Source organism: Nannospalax galili, unplaced genomic scaffold, assembly GCF_000622305.1.
Source record: "Nannospalax galili isolate Female #2095 unplaced genomic scaffold, S.galili_v1.0 scaffold334, whole genome shotgun sequence".
NCBI lineage: Eukaryota > Metazoa > Chordata > Mammalia > Rodentia > Spalacidae > Nannospalax > Nannospalax galili.
The window spans coordinates 2395977-2416854 of NW_008336888.1; the positions used below are offsets into that span (position 1 = coordinate 2395977).

Sequence of the window (20878 nt, forward strand, 5' to 3'; positions counted from 1 at the left end):
TTTTTTTTTTTCATACAGAAGAATTTTCTTAAACCAACTTACATTTTTTTTCTGCAAAAACTAAATTGCAAGAAAGTTTATAAGAGTACTTACTCTGATGAATTGTATCTATGTCATTTTAGCTGATAAACTTTTCTAAATATATTTTTATTCATTAGCAAGATAGCAAATCTTAGGCCGGGCGTGGTGGCTCACACCTTTAATCCCAGCACTCGGGAGGCAGAGGCAGGCAGGTCTCTGTGAGTTCAAGGCCAGCCTGGTCTACATAGTGAGTTCCAGGACAGCTGGAGCTACAGGGAGGCCCTGTCTCAAAAAGACCCCCCCCCAAAAGCTAAAATGGCCTTATCAAACTAAGTTATTAACTAGATGTACAGGTATATGCCATATGTTATTGAAATGTTGTTGTGGTAGTATATTTTAAGATCAAGCATTCTTAAACTACTCATATTTAATAAAATTTTTGTTTATTTTCATGCTTTTTTTTTCCCTTCAATATCTCTGTTCAGGTGATAATGGAAAGGAGAAATTGATTCCCTTGTTTCAGGGTCCTTCTGACACCAAAGACCTTCATAGCACCAAGTGGCTCAATGAAAGTAGAAAGCCTGAATCTCTCTTAGCTCCAGATTTACTAGCCTTCACAGTCCAAGTACCACAGTATATGGACTACTGCCATCATTCTGGTAAGCATAATCCTATAAGCCCCTCATTTTACACTTTCATTTTCAAAAAACTTCTAAAAGTGGGCTTCAAAAGTTTTAATTTGTGTTCATTGTCATATTTTTTGCAGTTATTTTCTAAAATTCTAAGTTTTATAAATGTATTGAGAAATGAAATCTGTTTAGACATAATAATGATTTTATTTCATGAGAGAATCAAAGTATACATGTAGCACCTAATCACAGACATATATATATCTCCTAATTGCACATAAATGTACACACACACACACACACACACATACACATACATATATAACTTATCTATCATCTATTTAGTTCAACTGAGTTTTAAGATATAGCATATTATGTAATATGGATTTCCTGAGGTGGTAGCACTTCGTCTTGACCCTCATTTTGCCACTTTAAAATTAGACATTTGGACCATCTGTAGTTTGTAGAAAGGAAAGGACTTTTTGTAGAAGGGACTTTGCTACTGGAATCTAAATGTAAGTAATCAAGACCTCACAGAAGTTGTTATTTTGTTTCTCAAGAGTTCTATTTTCTTTTCATTATCATTTTTCATGGCATCTTTTTACTTTAATTCAATATTAAAATAGCAAAATGACATCTGTCATGTTGAGGCAATATCATACAGATCAGTGAAGACTAGGAAAGGAAAGACATTAGGCTATATAGAGACCAATATCAACCATGAACAAAATTATGTGTTTAGTAAACCAGGTTTAGTCAGCCAGTAAGGCTGGAAGTAGGGGTTCTTCGATGAGTACTTTCAAATTGCTGCACAAGAGTAGAGCCCCATTAACGTTACTCAGTAAGTACTATAATAGCTTATGGACATCATGTATTAGTAAATTCAGTGTAGAAATTTGAAAAGATTTGTAATTCTCCAGTCAAGAAGTTTATTTAGGTAAATATTAAGGAAGTGAACAGGTGCATATGTTTAGGAACATAACAAAGTTTGAAAGATGAGTTTTGTTGCAGTCTTTCTTACAGCTGAATTATGGCCACAGTGAAATTGGCAGGTAGCAATTTGAAAGGCTAGTTTGAGAATGCCAGCCGTGGTGATAGTAAAGACAGCAGTGTTCAACAAGAAAGAATTATGGACAGAAATGGCATGATACTAGCACAAAACCAGACACTCAGACCCATGGAATAGAATAGAAGATCCAGAGATGTGCCTGCACAACTAAAGCAATCTGCTTTCTGGCAAAGGTACCCCAAATCATACTTTAGAAAATAAGATAGCCAGGCTAAAGGCACACATCTTTAATTGAGCACTCTACAGGCAGAGGCAGGTACATTTCTGTGAGTTTAAGATGAGCCTGGACTACGTAGCAAGTTCCAGGTCACCTGGGGCTACAGGGAGACCTGTCATGAACAAACAAACAAACAAACAAACAATGAAATTAGAAAATAAGATAGCCTCTTTAACAAGTGTTGGGAAAATTGGATACCCCTACAGAGAGCCATGAAAGTAGATCTGTTTTTCAACCCCAAATGAAAAAAGTCCTTTATATAAGGTCTGAAACTTTGAAACTGTTAGAGAAAAAAATAGGAGAAGCACTTTAAGACATAGAAGTGGCCAAGATTCTATTCCATGTGACTCCCGGTAGCTCAGAAAATAATAGGAAGAATTCATAAATATGATTGATGAAATTGCTTCTGCATAGCAAAATGGTCAGTAGAGTGAAGAAACTGCCTGTAGAATCAGAGAAAATCATTGTTAGCTATTCACAGGGAGGGCGACCGTTATTGTATAGGACATATAAAAATCTAAAATAAAGTAAAAAATCAAATAAATCCAATCAGTAATGGGCAAATGAATGGAACAGATACTTTTCAAATGAGGAAATACAAATGGCCAGTAAGTACAAGAAAAATTGTTCAGCATTGCTGGGGATAGTGGCAACACATTTAATCCCAGCACGTGGGAGGCAGAGGCAGACAGATCTCTGAGATAGAGGCCAGCTTGGTCTACATAGCTAGTTCCAGGCCAGTTGGGGCTACAGAGTTAGACCCTTTCTCAAACAAAACAAAATGAAACAAAACAAAATAAAAGTTTAGTGCCTTTAACTATCATGAAAATTCAAATCTAAACCACATTGATATTCTACCATAACCCAACCAGAATTAGTTACTTTCTTATTTATAATACCTAATACATTGTGAGTTCTGTGTAAGCATAGCATTGAGGAAATAACTAGAAAAATTCTTGTACATGTTCATAGGGAAGAATGAAATATGCCATTTTCAAGAAAATGGAAGCTGCCAGTCTCTCAAAGACAAGAGTTAGGTGTTTTCTTTATAAGTAAAATTTAGGGAAAAGAAAAGAAAAAAGCATGAAATATAAGGGAGCCTATTAGTGAAGTTATAGGGGAAAGAGAGGGTGAGAAATGGCAACATACAAACTTACTATGATCCAAGTACATTATGTGCCTCTGTAGAACTATAAATAAACCAGTTGCTTTGTACAATTAACATATGCTAATAAAGAAAACCAAGATAGCTCTTTTAAGATTTATTTTAATAAATGAAAGCTTTAATAATAATATGTTAAGGAAAGACTGATATGAGGATGAGGCTCAAACCCAAAGTAAGATGATACCTATGGATATATATATATATTTATATATAAACTAAAGCTTTTTATCCATAGCATATATATATCCATATATATATGCTAATAACATTGAGATAAGATGCCCCTGTACTAAGTCTGGCCTGGAACTTGGTGCGCAGACTAGGATCTTCCCAATCTCACAGAGATCTGCCTGCCTCTGCCTCCCAAGTGCTGGGGTTAAAGGCATGTGCCACCATGCCTGGCTCATTTAGCTAATATTTTAAGACAGGAACTGGTAAATATTTTAATAAAGGGTCAGAAATGTAATATTTTAGAGTTTGTGAATCATACAGTCTCTTTTTTTTGATCTTACAGCACAAAAGTTGCCATTGACAGTGCATTAATTAGTAGGTGTGACTGTGTTCCAACAAAACTTTATCTGTCTAGAAGGTAGGACAGCTTTGGTCTCTGTTTCCTTACTGTAGTTTAGGGAGATAGACTTAGTGATTAAATAAACTACCTTTGTTAAAGTCTGTTTATAGTCATGTTTTTAAGATGTGCATTGTGGTAAATACATTTGTATACTTATCTATGCAGTAGTTTTGGTTAGATTTTGTGTTCAAATTATTAGGATATTAATTTAAATCTTCCATGTTCTGTGCTGATACCTAGTAAGGACTGATATTACCTGGACCTGCCATATATTTCATTTCCTTTTTAAATTGAATTTTCATACAATATATTTTGAGCATATTTAATCCTTTCCCCTTTCTGCACCCTTTTTACTACCCCCTCACCAAATTTCATGCGCTCTAATATATATACATATATATATGTATATATGCAAATGTGTGTCCAAATGTGTGTCCCAAAATGCCCCTTAGTGTAGTTCCATCCACTGGAGCCTGGTCAGCCTGCCAATAGTCACTCTCTTAGAAAGATGATTTCCTCCCCTTCCCAGCAGCCATCAATTGCCAATAGTTTCTCAGGCAGGGTTTGGGTTTCTTTTCTTTTGTTTTTGTTTTTCTTTTTTTTTTTGTCTTTTTAGATGGGGTCTCCCTGCTGTAGCCCCAGCTGGCCTGGAACTCACTATGTAGACCAGAAGGGTTTAGGTTTCTTATCCACTCCCTTTTGTCTAAGCTAGGATTTTTTTTTGGGTGGGGTGTCTGGCTTGAGCTTTTTGGTATTTATCAATGCTGTCACCATTGCTGTCAGTTCATTTGAGCAACTTTCCAGCTCTCTGGAAAACACTGTTTCCTTGTGGTCATCTGCCACTTCTGGTGCTTACAATATTTCTGCCCCATCTTCCATAATGAAGGCAGAAGTTGATATACGTGTCCTATTCAGAGATAAACACTCTTCTGTCTCTCATTCTCTGCATGTTGGCCTGTTGTGGTTTTCTGTGTTGTTTATCATCTACTGCATAAGGAGGCTTCTCTGATGAGAGCTGAGAGATGCATTAATCTATGGATTTAACAAGTTATTAGGAGTGGCTTTAATAATTTACCTCTTTAACAAAATAATAGTATTAGTTTCTTGCCTATGGCCTGTGACCTGTCTAGCCACACATTCCTAGGCCTGATATCAATGTCAAGTATGGGCTCCATTTTATTGAAGCATACTTTAAATCCAGTTAGATAGTGGGTGGTTACTTCCATAATATTTGTGCCACTATTTTACCAGAAGACCTGTCTTGCAAGGGCAGTTGTTGAAGCATGCGGGATTTACAGTTGGATAAGGTTAATAATTAGTATTCTCTTCTGGTAGCATGCATTGTGCCTTCCAGCACTATGAAAGCTAGCCAATAGAGATGAAGCTTTGGAATCAATACTAGCTTGATTTCTCCTTGTTTGTTCTACAGCTCATGTATAGACTGTCTTCAGCAATAGTGTCTTTCTGTCAAGTTATAGTGGGTAAGCAAGAGCAGGGTCAAAACCCAGCATTGTCTAAGTATCTATGAGAATCCTGGTCAACAGCTTCAAAAGAGGGAATCTATTCCTTGCATTGGACTTTTACTTTGCTAGCCTTTGGTGTTTTAGTCAGGGCAGTATCCCCTGTTGTAAGATAAATCCTTTTAATCTTTTTTTTTTTTTTAAATAGAGATGACTCAGGGGTTAGAGCACTGCCTGCTCATGCAGAGGACCCGGGTTCGACTCCCAGGACCCACATAATAACTAACAACTGTCTGTAACTCCAGTTCCAGGGGATCCGATACCCTCTTCTGATCTCCACATGCACTTACATGTATGCAGGCAATGCATCATACACATGAAAAAATTTAAAAATAATAAAAATATATTAAAAATAATGTATGTGTATATATTTTTGAGAAGCCTTTATAGTGGTAGGTTTTTGTATGGCTTTTTCTGAAGGCTTTTAGTGTTAGTTATCCCTCCACATACTTCCTTCTCTGTCCTGCCCTCCCATTCCCCATCCCAATTAAACCTTCCCACTCTATTATTCCCCTTTCTCCATTTATATCACTACCATCTGTCTCTCCACATGAGGCTTCTCCCGCCATGGCTATTTATTAGTTTACTAACCCCTCTGGATTTTCCAAGTAAAACATGCATATCTAATAATTCAAAACTATAATTCACATTATAAGAGAGAATATGTGACATTTGCCTTTCTGGGTCTGGGTTACCTCACTCAGGATGATTGTTTCTCAAAATGGAAGCGACCATCCTGAGTGAGATAACCATGCATTATTGAGTTGGACAAGGACTTCTGTTCTTTTTTGTGTGTGTGCCATAAGCAGAATTAGAATAATGAATCAATATTTTAATATAATAATATAATCAGTTTCCTAAAAATATTTATATTATAATTTAAGGCCATTCTTAGCATCACAAAATTATATTTACCCATTAATTTTTTTTTAGAATTTAAAATCATACATTTTTGTTTAATACTTACAGGTAGACTTTACAAATATTTATTGGTACAATAGCAAGGATTATATATTCAAACTCGGTGTTTTGTCTTCAAGAATACCTCATTTTCAGTCCAATATGGTAGCACAAACTTTAAAAAAAATTTAAATTGAATTTTTATGTATTTCATACAGTATTTCATACAGAACATCTTAATCAACTTCATACTCCTTCCCCATTGACATCCTCCTATAATCCCACCACTGGAGTTCATATATTCTGTCATTTGTGTTAAAGCCTATTATGTCAAGTTAGTGTCCCCAGAAGTTCCTCAGTACAAGTTCTTCCACTGAGGTCTAGTCAGCCTGTCTAGAGTTCCTCCCTTTAAGAAGATCAGCTCTTCCTCACCCAGCAGTAATCAGCTGCCAGCAATTCTTCAACTAGGATTCGGGCCTGCTTTCCATTTCCACAGTTCTGTGCTGGGTTTTTGTCTGCTTGAGTTTGCATGGGTTTTGTGCATGCTGACACCATTGCTGTAGGTTCATATGAGAAGGGTCCCAGGAGCTTGTAGGACTCTATTTGCATGTGATCATGCACCTCCTTCCTGGCCCTTATATGAGTACAGTGGTCCTTGATCCCTGGGTGGGTGGATTTTAATATAAGAGTCCTGTCCAAGACCCATACTTTGTAGACTCTTATTCTCTACATTTTGGCCATTTGTAACATTTTGCTTTTTGGACCCTGTGTTGCATGAGGGAGCTTCATTGATGAGAATTGATTCATTAGTGTTCTCCTTATTCCTTATTCTATGTTCTGCGAGTCTTAGATGTAGAGTTTGCATCCTAGATATGCCACTTAGGCTTGGAAAATTCACAGACAATCTCTGTGTATGACCAGTTGTGAAACTTTGTAATAATCCTATCTGTTGAAATGGAAGCGTCTTTGATGGGTGGTAGCTAGGATACTTATCTGCAAATTAAGGGGATAAAGGGAAAGAAGGAGCTCAAGAGAGGTGGGACTATAGCAGACAGGAATTATCAAGGGAGAAATGGGGAAAATGAGGCTACTTTAAATGGGGAGGGTGTGGAGGGAAAGTCAGACAGGGAGAGAGAAGAGAGACAGATTATGCTAGTATTAAAAAACCAGAGAGAATCATATTAATCCAAAAACTTACTGAAAAATTATACATACAATATATCTACAAAATCCATGTATATAACTGAAGGCTACTTAACAAGAAACAGTACCAGACAGGAGAACTCTTCCTTTGAGTCGTTGGCCAGGGTAGTCCAAGAGACTCCCAAAATTACACAGGCTATTGCAACAGTCCTTAATTCCCTCCTGAACTTGAAAGTAAGACCCTATTGCTGAAGACAGGACATATTTCAGACACAGGATTTGGAGCAATGAAGCTGGAACTGACCTTGAAGGCTAGCTCTCTTAGCTTTAGAGAGTACCATGCAAGCTGGTAAGGGAGAACATCAATTAGTGGTTCAACTCCAGCTTTAAAGCCTAATAACCACATCAATGACCAGCATAGCAAACGACATTGGTACAGTAGTGGCACTTTCATCTGGGTGTTGAGGGGGGGTGTTATCAATACAACAGCTACCTAATTGGACTTGAAGCACGCTCATTGGGAGGAAATTCATATGTGGTATTGTAAACATAGCCAAATACACATAACTGGAGAGATCACAGATCTTAAGAGAAAACCGCAAGGCTGTCATATCCATAGACAAATATAATTTCTTACTATGTGCAAAATATCCTTAAATTTACAGACAAGTATCTCAAGTCACCACCCATCAAAGAAGCTTCTGTTTCAACAGACAAATATTATTACAGAGTTCCACAATTTTTTTGTATGTCTAAAATAAGTTGATCTAGAAAAAATTATCTATGACACCTATGGCAGGGTAAAGTTTTATGATTTCTTGGATCTTAAGAAATTTTCCTTAATCTTCAGTATTAGATTTATGCTTAGTTGTATGTTTTTGAACTGTGTAAAATTGCAGTGTAATCATATCTTTGGCTTCTAAAAAATATTCCTTTGGACATGTTCACCTCTAAAATATGATGTGCATTTATTTCAGTTTCATTCATGTACTTCATTCATGGCGTTTTGAAATTTAGACTTTCCACCTTGGAATTACCACCCACATTCATGACTTAGATATTTATGATACTGTTTAGGGAGCTCATAAAAAAGTTTTGTAAAGGCAGTTTTAGTGTAAGCTTAATCTTTTCACCCATAACAGGATTTAAATTGACTGTGTGTTTATCTGTACTTGAGTTTCACTGCTTTTATAAACAAATCTTAAATAAAAACATCTTAAATGAAAGGGTAAATAATTTGTAAACAGTCGTATAAGACTTTATGGACATATCAACCTCTTAGCAAGCACTTTCCTGGCTACTGTATATGAACTCAATTATTTTTCCACACTGGTACCTGTGGTCATGCATATGCGCGCGCGTGCGCGCGCGCGCGCGCACACACACACACACACACACACACACACACACACACACACACAGAGGCACTTCTTTCTTTACTCACCTTTAATTGTCCTCTTATGCTATACATTACTGACTGACTTTTTTCCCCTGGTTTTAGAATTTTGTTCTTCATTTTTGTGGAAATGTTTTTGGTAGCTTTGTCTCTGCTCTATTCCTTTACTCTGGTACATGACATATAGTAGGTTAACAACAGATGTTTAGTAAATGAGTCATCAAGCAAGTGAAGACTATATTCACTTTTGGCATTTGATGTTAATGTAAATGAGACAAAACAGGAATCCTTTTCAGTGTTTAAAACAAACAAAAATTACTTGGTAGAATAAAAGGTAAACCTTCTGGAAGAGAAATTGGAGAGAAGTCCAACTTACCCTGATGGCTCCCCAAAATTATTTATTTTTATGTTTATGAGTGTTTTGCCTGCATACATATAAATGTACCATGTGGTGGAGTGCCCATATAGGTCAGAAGAGGGCGTAGATACCCTGGACCTGGAATTACAGATGGTTAGATGCCATGTGGGTGCTGGAATCAAACCTAGGTCTCTCTGCAAGAGCAGCGAATGCTCTTAACTGCTGAGCTATCTCTCTAGTCCCCTGGTGGCTTTTTCAGAAACAGATATGTAAGTAGCACTAGTAAACCTTCTTATGGGTTTATAGAAGCCGAATGATGATCATGCTGCCTTGAGTTTTGAGGATCATGGTATGATATGCAAAAGACAGCTGCCATTGTGCATATCCTTTCAAATTGTTTGGGAAGAGCTTAAAGTTGGGAAATCAGGAACTGTGATGGGTATTTATTTAGAAGTCAGTTAGGAAGTGGGATTGGGAGAAATTTCAGTCAGTCCTCTCAGAATGCATTTGTATTAGGAAAAAATATAAAACCTTTTTCAATTTGAAAATTATTTTATTAAAATTATTGCTACAGAAGAAGACTGTGTTAGGCAGAGCAAAAGTTGTGTATGTCTCACACCGAAAGAAATAAAGGAATGCAATTTAACTGACTTATCTATATGCCTGTGAAGTCAAGCCTGACATGAAATCAGGGGTTTCAGACTGTAACTTTTCTAAATATTTCAGCTGTTTGCCATTTTGTGGTTTTTCTTTTTCATTTTTTTGACTTTTTGTGAATCTCATGCAATATATTTTGCTCTTATTTATACTGTCTTCTCTGTCCCTCTACCCCTCACTTAATACCTCCCACCTGATTCTGTGTACTCTGTTTATATATATTAAGGCCTATATTGTCAGGGTCTGTCTGTAGCCCCAAATGGTCTGGAACTCACTATGGAAACCAGTCTAGCCTCTATTTCACAGAGGTCTGCCTTCCTCTGCCTCCTGAGTGCTAAGATTTTTTAAAGGTGGCAACACCAAGCCTAACTTATGTATAATACCTTTAAATAGGTTTTAGATTAGATTATAATACCTTTAATTAGGTTTAGATATAATACCTTTAAATAGGTTTTAGATTCCATGTCTTTTACATATTGGCCTTCCTTCTTCCTATGTTTACTTTGTTCATGCTTTATAGCAGGCTTTGCCTATTTTAAAGCTCTGCATTGTTGTTAAACATGCTCATCAATATATTAGTTTTAGAGTGTCTGCTGGTTTGGAATGTGAAATAATTCTAAGGACTATCAGTTTACAGTCAAAGTACTTGAAGTGTACCATTTTAGTTTCTCAGTGTCAGGAGACCCCTTTAAGGATGGCCCTCTCTCTGTTTGCTCCAGGTCTCCTGGTCTGTTTTTTTCTCTGAGTTTCTCAGTATGATTATGTTTTTGCATATGCTCATTTTTTTTTCTGTTGAGGACTTATCATCTACTTTGCCCATTTTGGACTCGCTTAGGCCTAGCTCTTTCTTAAGATCTCTATTCAATTTCTGCTTCTTCAGGGGAGCTGTCTCTGAAGCTACTTCTTTTCCTTCTCTCCCCAGTCAAGTTGGTTAAGTAGCTTTATTTATATTTTTTCATAGTTTCCAGTATTTTTCTTCCATCTCTCTCATGACAGTGCACATCTAAAGAGCCTGTCTTTACCACTTGACAATAATTTCTAGAATTGCTTATCATATTATCTTCTGGCTGCTTATCATATTATCTTCAGGTATTAACATTGTCTGATGTGTAAGGAATATTTGTTATGATTTGATGGATAAGTGAAGAAGTGAATGGACGTTTCTGATAAATGGTCAAGGGTATGAATGTATTTGACAGATAAAGAGTAAGTTAATACATTCTAGCTGCTTCATCTTGTTTCTCTCCATATTCCCTTCTTTTCATCAAGTAACTACCCTGGTAGAGAATATCTGTCAATGTCTTCCTCTCCTAGTTCTGATTACTGTTAGAATTACTAATTACTGTTGAATTACTTTTTTTCACTGGACTTTCATTTTTGTTTCTTGTTCTGGCTATACTCTTAAGAGACATGAAATGATATGTCAACCTTCATTATCCTCTGCAGGACTTATCACTCTCAGCTCCCCTGGCATATCTATGATTGTGCCCTTTCTATCGAAACCTTAGTCTTTCTGTTCTGTGTTGTTTATAAATCCTGAGAGTAAAGGGACTGACTGCATTTTTGTTCTAGACTATCTTTACAAAGATGTCTATATAGTGAATAGCTGTTGACAATAAGATATATTGTCTCCTTCTGGAAAAAAAGGCTTACTGTCCATCCTAAAACATTGGGCTCCTCCACTCAGGGTTCATCTAGTATGTAATTCTTGGTATGTACATACATCCATTTGGACATACCTTTGTGTCTTCATGTCCCTGGAACTTGGGAACAGAGGGTGCTGTGCTGATACTGAAGTTGTACTTCCTATGTGGTAACTAAGTCTTTAGTCTCTGACTAGGAAGTCTTGTCTTCTGCAGCATTCATAAAATGGTGGTTCATGAGATTGGTCCTTCATCGTGCTTGACACCAGAATAATGTTCTTTTTCTTGGTACTTTTGGTTCTGTTTTATTGACTCCCTGCCTGCATGTTTCTCTTTTTTGTTCCTTCAGTATAGGTCATTTTGTTTATTTTCATTTATGTGTGTGGTAGGGGTGGTTTATGTGCATGTGTGTGTTTTGTTGCATTGGATGTCTTCATTTGTTCTCCACCTTAATTTTATTTTAAAATATGAAACGCTTCATGAATTTTTATACCATTCTTGCATAGGGACCATGCTACTCTTTCCTGTATACTTCCAATGTTAGTACATATGCTGTTATAACAAGTATATGAACCTTACTTTTGAGACAGAATATCTCACTGAACCCTGAGCTCACTGATTTGGATATACTGACTGGCCAGCAAGTTCATGGTATTTGCCTGTTGTCTGCTACTCAACACTGTCACACTTGGTCATTCCTGGCTTTTACATGAGTGATGGGGATTTGAAATGAGCTCATCTTGGTTTCATAGGAAGTGCTCTTTTTCTACTGAGTCACCTCTCTATCCTCAAGAATAGGCCATTATTTAAAAGTTCATTTTGTGTGTGTGTGTGTGCTTATGTTTACATGAGTGCAGGTGCCCTCAGAGGCCAAAAGAATTGGGCTCATTGGGTTCTCCAGAGGTGGAGGTACAAGGACTTTGTGAGCCACCAAATATAGGTGCTGGGAACCAAGATTAGGTACTCTGCAAGAGCAGTATATATTCTTAACTGCTGAGTCTCAAGAATAGGCCACTTTAAGATGACATTATTGCATGACATGGGTGCACTCACATAAATGCAGGCAATACAGTCATACACATAAAATAAAAATAATACATTTTTTTTTTTTAAAAAGATGACATTATTACTCCCCTTCTTTCTGTTTGGGTAATCTAATCATCACTTCTGTTTTTGCCAAATAGCTATGGGTTTGCATCTCTGTGTCCACTTTTTTTCCTTTTGAGATGCAGACTCTTAATTTCAGCCTTACCATTTTCCTAAGAATATTTTAAAGATGCTAGGCATTTTTAAACTCAGTGTAACATTTCTTTCCTATTTTATACTCTGTTCATTAATTTAACAAGGCACCCTTTCTTTCTTACTGTTGGCAATGTTAGCACCAACTCAATGTCTCCTTCTTTCTCTACAGTTGTTCCACAAAAGCTTTCTTATTTTAAGCCAGGCATGTGGTGCACACCTTTAATCCCAGCACTCAGGAGGCAGAGGCAGGTAGATCTAGGTCTCTGGGATCTACATCAGCCTGGTCTCCAGAGGGAGCCCCAGCTGGGGCTCCAGAAAGACCCTCTCTCGAAAAGGACCTGCCGCACAACCATTGAATGTGATAAATTTGCTTCAGTCCCAGTCCCGTATCATTCAATTTCATTGTCACACTTAGTTCCTTTACATGTTTAAAACGCTCTCTTTTTACAACAGTGCCCCAATTCTCACACAATATGTAGCTGCTGCCCCATTCATAAGAGTGTCTTTTAGTTACGATTTGGTTTTAGTTTGTATGTTACCGGAAACAATGCATCTTCTGTCACACAAAGTACTGTTAAGACAGTTTTCCATATTTTATATATCTACATTAGTTAATGAACTTACATAAAGATCTTTATATTTAATTTTTTGGAATTTTACCTAATTTGCTTTGGTCCATTCATAAAAAAGATTTCTTTTAATGTCTCTAGTTGACTGTAATTATTGGTATGAGTTGAATGACATGCTTTTTTAGTTTTAAATGCAGGACCTCATAGTGTAGCCCAGCCCAAGACCTGATTTGAGATTATTTGGTTTGACCTCATCCACCCTGAGTGCTAGGATTACAGTGCTGTCTTACACACACACACACACACACACACACACACACACCTTTTAAAAATCATTTAGTACTCAAAGAAACATTTTTATCCTAGGTTTATACAGATAGAATTAGGTGATTATAATGATATTTTAAAATAATGAAAAAATAAATGTCCCTGTTAACATAATCTTTAAAATTTTAAAAATGCTCTATTTTTATTTCCGTGCATGAATGTTTTACTTGCATGTATGTAAGTGCACTGCATGTGTGCAGTGCCTGTGGAGGCCAGAAGAGAGCATTGGAGTCCCTAGAACTGAAGTTATAGATTTTTTTTGTTGTTGTCATGTGGGTGCTGGGAACTCTAGAAGAGTAACCAAGGTGCTTAACTGCTGGGGCATCTCTCTAGTTCCCCTAACTTAATTATTAAATATATTGTCAACTTAAGGCATCTTCTTATTACCTAGTATAATTAATTTCACAAAGCATAAGGATTTAAACTTTATTAGGGTTTCAGGAATTGAAATAATTTAATGTTTTGCTCAACAAATATGGAGAAGTTGTCATTGTTAGTGGAAAGTCACAGTTTCATTTCTAGTCTCAGGAAATTTATTTCAGTTGGGTTTTAGAGGGTTTTTTTTTTTTTTTTTTTTTTTTTTTTTGATTAAGGCATACCAGAAAAGAGACACAATTCAAAGTTTTTTGGTGAGAATGTGCTAAGGAGATCTAAAAATGAAAACAGTGTTTTACATCATAAGCCTCAATTTATAAGGAATGTCTTTTTTGTTTCACAAAATTCTCCTCATGATATAAAATTAAGTGAATTGCCTTGAAGTTGTGTTTTTAGTGTTTTTGACAGGACACATGAATAGGAATGCTTATATATTGTAGCAATTAAAGACAATTCACATTTGTGGTTTGGGCATGAATGTGTAAAGATTATACCCATCTATCTTATTACATTTCCTCTCTCCTCCCTGAGGACTTTACTATGTACTTTATCTAATTGTTGCCAGTTTTCTATCATGTTCCCACTGGGCTTCTGGTGCAAAAAATCTTATCCTCTTGATGACAGAGCTTGCCTGAATGATTTCATGCTCCCAGCATTTTTGTTCACAGGAATTAGGGGCAAAATGTAACTACAGCTGAACAGAGCGTCTATTTTTGTGATTTTGGAGTTTGGGCCCTGTTATTGGAACTAAATGAAGAGATGCAGGTGTTCTCTAGTTCAAGCCCTTTGGGAGTTTTGATAGTAGATGCTTGAAAAGAAAATGCATGTGTTTCCAGAGTCAAATAGCAGCTGTGAGACAAGGATTTATGTTTTTCTCAGAACTTCGGGATTTCAAAATGTTACATTTAATCACAAGCACAGAAAGGGGAGCAAATGTTAAAGATGTTAGGCATAAAAGTAAGTTTACTGATCTCTTTACCATATAAATTAGTTGTGGGAATATATGAACAAAGTGATTTTTAAGCATGATGTAAATAATTTCTAAAGGATTATGGTAGTTTCAAAATATAGCATTTTAAGAATGTCGCATCTGTAGTATACAGTTTTAAAAAATCCTATTAATTACTGAAAAAAATCCAGTTTTTTCCACTTAGGGAAACACATATGATGTTAGGTTTGGAAAATATTTTCCATATGTAATTTGATTATAGCTTTTTTTTCTGGAAAAACTATTGAATCATAAATATCTTATAAAAGCTATAATATTTTTAAGTGCAAAAATGTAAACATCTATAATCATAATAAAAGATTTTGAAAGATAATCGATGTAGATGGTATATACTTGAGTCTTTATACAAAGCATGTATACATTATATTTATAATGTTTTTTCAGGTCATGAAATTATTTTATATTTTAATTGCTAAAGCACTATTTTTCAGTATTTATTTGCATTCTTATATTTTTATTTTGCTTCATTTTTTTTTTTTTTTTCTGATGCAAACATGTATTTGTTTTATTCACGAAACAGCCTGGTCTCCTCAAACAATACAAACAGCATGTTCATCAGCAGGAAGCTGGCCATGGGGAGGGGCCCCTGGGCACCCACCCCTACTGGCAGGGGACCAGTCAGAGAAGGCTTTTCTTCTGTTGCCATGAGCAAGGCTGAAAAAAGGGACTAATTTTCTCTAAGGGACGTAGCCAGGATCAGAAATATTGAAATGTGGTCCTGGCAGGCATGGTAGTCACTGTGAGATCCAGACTGTCCTCAAATTTAGTAGCAATTCTCCTTCTTCAAGTCTGTGGAGTGCTGGGATTACAGGAATGTGCCACCATGCCTTGGCTATTGTGCTTCTCTTTTAGTATAGTCATTCATTATTTATTCATTTATTCAAAAGTGCATTGTTGCAAAATTCCTGCATATAGAAATATAATTCATTATGGTTATATTAAAAGTTCCAATATTTTGAGAAGACAGACATGCAGATAATAATGACAGAATGAATGAGTCATATCAAGAGGGATTATATTTTGATATTCTAGATTTAACTCTTATTTATTGTAAACTATATTACTTTGAAGAAGTTAACCTCAGTACTATAAAAAATAGATATATTTTCTAGGTATTTTTGTGAAGATCAAATTTAATCTAATAAACTCATCAAGTATTTTGTTAACTGAAACCCGCTGCAAATTCCAAGTATTGTCTTACATAATACACGATATTGTTTATCGGACATTTCAAGTTTTTCTGAGTCTGCTCTTTTCTTTACTTGTACTGTTAATCCCATCTGAGCCCAATTCATTTCAATATTTCGTCAAGTTACTTTATAAACCTGTGAGTCGTGAAGCTGAGGAGCAAGGCTTTACCTAGTTACAGAATGCTTCTTCCACATTTAAATGTCTCCTGGAGCCATGATGCCAGGAGCCAGGAACAGTTTCAATAGCAACAGGAAATTACTTTGCTCCTTTGAAAAGTCCTGGATTCTGGAAAGAAGCCCGGGGGAGAAATCCTATGAGCCTTGTGGGTGATCAGTTGCTTTGTTCATTTATAGCACAAGGTCAAAATTTTGCCATTTTTAAAACTGTTTGCTTAATAAAGTAATATTCAAAGAAAACACTAGTAGTTTCTGTAGTAATAAATTAATGTGCAAAAAATTCTCAGTTTGGAATTGGACTTCTAGTGAGATAAACTATAAAATAACTATAAAAAGCCTAGTAATTAATAATTTATTTAAGGTCTCTTTATGTGGATCAAAAAGCCACCACTATTGCCTGTTTATATTTTAGAAAATGATATAATTATTCAAATCAAGTTTTAGTTTTACAAGTACTGGTTTATGTTCAAGTTCCTGTAACTCTAATCTGGTGATTCTGTCCAGATTTTGAAGTCAGTTGTATAGAAACTTTCTAACAAAACATTTAGGGATGAAATTTGCCTTGATCTTTGCTATTACTTCTCCCTTCTTGTTCCATTCCCTCTACAAGAAGCTCCAATTCAAATATGACCTTTGCATGTCCTTGGGAATAGCCTTACTGTTTACAGGTCTTTGTAAGGCAGAGACCATTATTAGTATATGATAGGTATTTAGTAAGTATAGGATAACCCAAGAAAAAATATTTTTTTTCTCATTTGGGAATAGCCTTATTATTTACAGGTCTTCGTTGTTTTGTTCCTAGATCGCTTGGTGGGAGAAAAATGTAGTTTGACTCATAGAGAATAATTTTGAATAAATGTAAACTAATGACTCTTGCATAGATATAGAATCGATAACTGATTAATTTAAAAAATATATTTTATTTATTTTTATTTTATGTGTATGCATGTATTGCCTGCATGTAGGTAAGTGCACCCATGTCGTGCAATGACTGTGGAGGACAGAAGAGGCTATCGGATCCCCTGGAAGTGGAGTTATGGACAGTTGTTAGCTGCCTTGTGGATGCTGGGATTCAAACCCAGGTCTTCTCCAATAACAGTCAGTGTTCTTAACCACTGAGCCATCTCTCTAGCCCAAGTGGTTAATTTTTTACTTAACTCATTATTATTGAGGGAACCAAGCAGATATTGTAGGGTGGTCAGAGAAAAAAAATTTAAAAACCCAGACATTTATAGACTGGTAATAGCTCAATAAGTTGGGAAATGGACAAATTCCCTTCTTCCAATAGTGAGAAAGGGAGTACAACTGGATTTCTACCTGAAGGACAATTCATTAATATTTACATAATTGTAGTGGAGAATTATGTTATATCGCTATGTTACCTCTAATGTAGTTAAACAAGCAAAAACCAAAACTGAACTCAAAGGCAGTGAAAAGTGGAGTCCCAAGGAACTAGAGATAACTTGGAATGGGGTACTCTAAGCAGTGCAGAACTTCACATTGAATTGAAAAACATTTTTTTTTTTTTCTTTTCATCTACATCCTTACTGAATTCCAGATGGTTAGGCTAATTTTAGCTGGAGCAGTTTAAATAAAGATGCAGGTTAGAAGTAATTTTGCAAAGGCAAGTTTCAGGGCACGGAGGGGAAATAAAAGAGAAATGATACCACTGGCAGAGGGCAGTGATGAAGTAAGAGTCTCTTTATGTTGGAGGGGGGTAGTGATTGTGTAAATGTTGGTTCACACCTTAACTCAAGCTTGGTTTTTTGAAATCTTGGCATTCTAAGTCCCTTCAACCAGTTGCTTCTTTATGCATGAAAAATTTCAGAGTAACTTTTTTTTGGCATTTGTTGCGGTGTTTTAAATTGACAAACTAACCTGCTTTTGTTAAGTAAATTATGTATTCTAAATCATTAGAATACTTTTTTGGGAACAACAATATATACAGCAAATACCTGGATACCTAGTGTGTGTTTGGTGCTGCTTATTGATTAAGGAAATATCTAACCCCACACATACATAGAAGAAGTATCCCTTTCCTAGAAGTGACATTCTCTTAAATTTTTTTTGTGGATATTTCATTATTTTTTAATGAAAATTAAATATTTAAGCTACTAGAAGTCTTTCCTTAAATATGAAAACGTAGAAATTACAACTTCTAGTTATTTATTTCCTTTAAATTATTTTAATCACATTTAATTTTGTATGCATTCATGTGTATATGTGTGGGTATGCATGCTATGGAACACACGTGGAGGTCAGTGTTGGTTCTCTCCTTCTGACCATGTGGATCCAAAGATGGATGGCAGGTACCTTTACCTACCTATAGAGCCATCCTTTCAGCCCTAGATTAAATTTTTAGTTTTTCACTTAACTAGTAGAAATCTGAAACATTGTCAAAGTAGCTAAAAGGATATAATAGACAAAGTTGTAAAATACTAAATTATAGGTAAAGTATGAAGTAACATTAATAATACAAAAAATTTAAAGTACTAGTAATTAACAAAATGAATATTAAAATAATAAAAAAATTGCCTGTGAACTTCATATACTTTAGACAAATGATTAAATCAAAACTCGAGAATGTTTGGAGACTAATAGTTTTATAATAGTCTGGTCTTAGTATTTTGGGTACGTACAAGTCTCAATATATAAATTTAGAAAAATTTATGTCAGACTCTACAGAAGTTATTCTGTGTAATCCTGTTCTAAGATTGTATGCAAAGCAAATAACCCAAGATATATTTAAAGAATTATATTTATTTCGTGTTAGAAAGAGGTCCAGCAGTTAAGAGTACTTGCTGTTCCTCGAAAAGACCTGAGTTCAGTTCAAAGCACCCCAATTAGATGGCTCATAACTAATTGTAACTCCATTTCCAGGGTATCTTATACTTTCTCTGGCCTCCATGTGCCCATGCTTAGACATTCACATAGACATATACATGTTAAGAAATAGGAATTGCGTTTAAAGTATAAGGATATTCATATCAGTTATTTTTTAAATTAATTTATTTATATTTAATAACCACATGATTAGAAGAAGCATTTCATTACAGCTTTAACATATTCAGTAACACAATCCAGAGCAAGGATACATCTCTTTCAAAAGTGGCTTTAAATTTTTAGGTTCACAGTTGAATTAATACAGTTATACAATATTGAACTCAGTATAAGCCCTGTAAGACATAAAATTGAATGGGTTTTTAACCTTTAAAAAAATCTCCATTGCATTTTAAAATCTTCTGTTTCTTACAGAAAGACTCATTGTTTTTGCTACTAACACTGAGATGTTGGCACATGCATCTCTAGTCTCTGTATATCTGATTATTACTACTAGTCACAGTCGTTTACACTCAGCTCCTTGACACTTGAATATGGATATAAAGTCATCAGGTAGATTTCACTGGTAATGTTTATCACCTCTACTAATTAACATAAAGTAAATTTTTATGCTTCCACCTCAAATATAAGTCTTTTCTTTTTAATTTGTTGATTTTTTTTGTGTGTGCATCTCATATCAAACATCCCACACAATCTTATTCATGTATATACCCACTTCCCAAATGGCACCTTCCCAAAGCCTCCCCCCAACCCCCCACATTGGAGCCCATGTACTCTGTCGTCCCTGTTACTGTCCACTCTGTTTTTGGCGCCCACCAGCCATTCCCCAGTGCTTGTCCATCTGCTGAATCTAGTCAGCCTATCTAGAGATCCTTGTTTTAGGAAGATCAGCTGTTCCTCATCTAACAGCAATCAGTTGTCAACATACTTTTAGATAAGATTGGGGTCTGCTGTTCATTTTATGCTGGGTTTCTGTCTGTGTGTCTTTGGGGCCACCATGACCAATAACTCAAAGGAAGGTATCTCCTGTCTGGCATTGTTTCTTGTTATGTAGGCTTTAGCTATATATATGGACTCTTAAAAAATTATATTGGCCCCTTTAATCTTTGGTTATAGTTTACTTTAGGGTGTTTAAGGCCATACAATTGGCCCAGATAACCAATTTATTTTTACTCTTAAGGTCGTTTGAGGATCTGTCTTAGGGGTCACATGGGCTTGGGAGGAGCCCTTGGATCCATTATTTTACCAGTTCTGTCTCTGTGAAGTTAAGTCAAAGGTCCTGCTCGATCATGGCTGGCTTCGCTTGGAAGCATGGAGGAAATGTTTCCTCTGTGTTGACCCTCCTCTTTGTAGACTGGACACTGATTCAAATCCATCTGGTGGGGTCTCCACGGCCTCCTTGCTCAAGAGGACAGGTAACTCACCACAGTTAGAGGACATTTTGAGAGATGCTCATAGTCCCCTGAAGCTTAGTTGACCTAGGAGGGAAAGGAGCAAAAACTGTCTTTATGTCCCTCTGTCCAAATTAGTATAGGCCTCATAGTATGGCTGTTAAACACCCAAGCAGGTTAGTTCCACCAGTCTGGTATTTTTAATTACCATATACCATATAGATATGGTTTGGTTAAAGACCAGATGCTCTCAGATAAACCTTGCCTGGACATATATTCTTTGACTTGGTTGTATGTGTAATTTGTCAGTAGTTTTTTGGACAAATATGGTTCCCTCTGGTTTTTTTAAAACTAGCTAGGCATTATTTATCTCTCCCATTGTCTAACCCTTTCACCATGATTTCCTAATTTAAGGTGCCCCCATTTTTTCCATTTCTCCCTTACTAATACCCTTCTCCTATGGTCTCA

General features: G+C 35.9%; 1 protein-coding gene and 1 non-coding gene across 11 annotated transcripts in view; one reads left to right on the forward strand and one right to left on the reverse strand.

The window, feature by feature from the left end:
- The window catches only part of Vps13b (vacuolar protein sorting 13 homolog B), a 723076-nt gene that overhangs the window by 182435 nt on the left and 519763 nt on the right, over positions 1-20878 (forward strand). For all 10 annotated transcript variants that reach the window (XR_003849285.1, XM_029562766.1, XM_029562764.1 and 7 more), the window contains exon 19: positions 507-680. Coding sequence is in view for 9 of the 10 variants with exons in the window: in XM_029562766.1 (XP_029418626.1) it covers positions 507-680 (174 nt within the window). In the remaining variant the exon portion in view is untranslated. The remainder of the gene's footprint in view (positions 1-506; positions 681-20878) is intronic.
- On the reverse strand, positions 11751-11857 carry LOC115070091. The gene has a single exon (XR_003849292.1). It is a non-coding gene; the product is annotated as a U6 spliceosomal RNA (small nuclear RNA).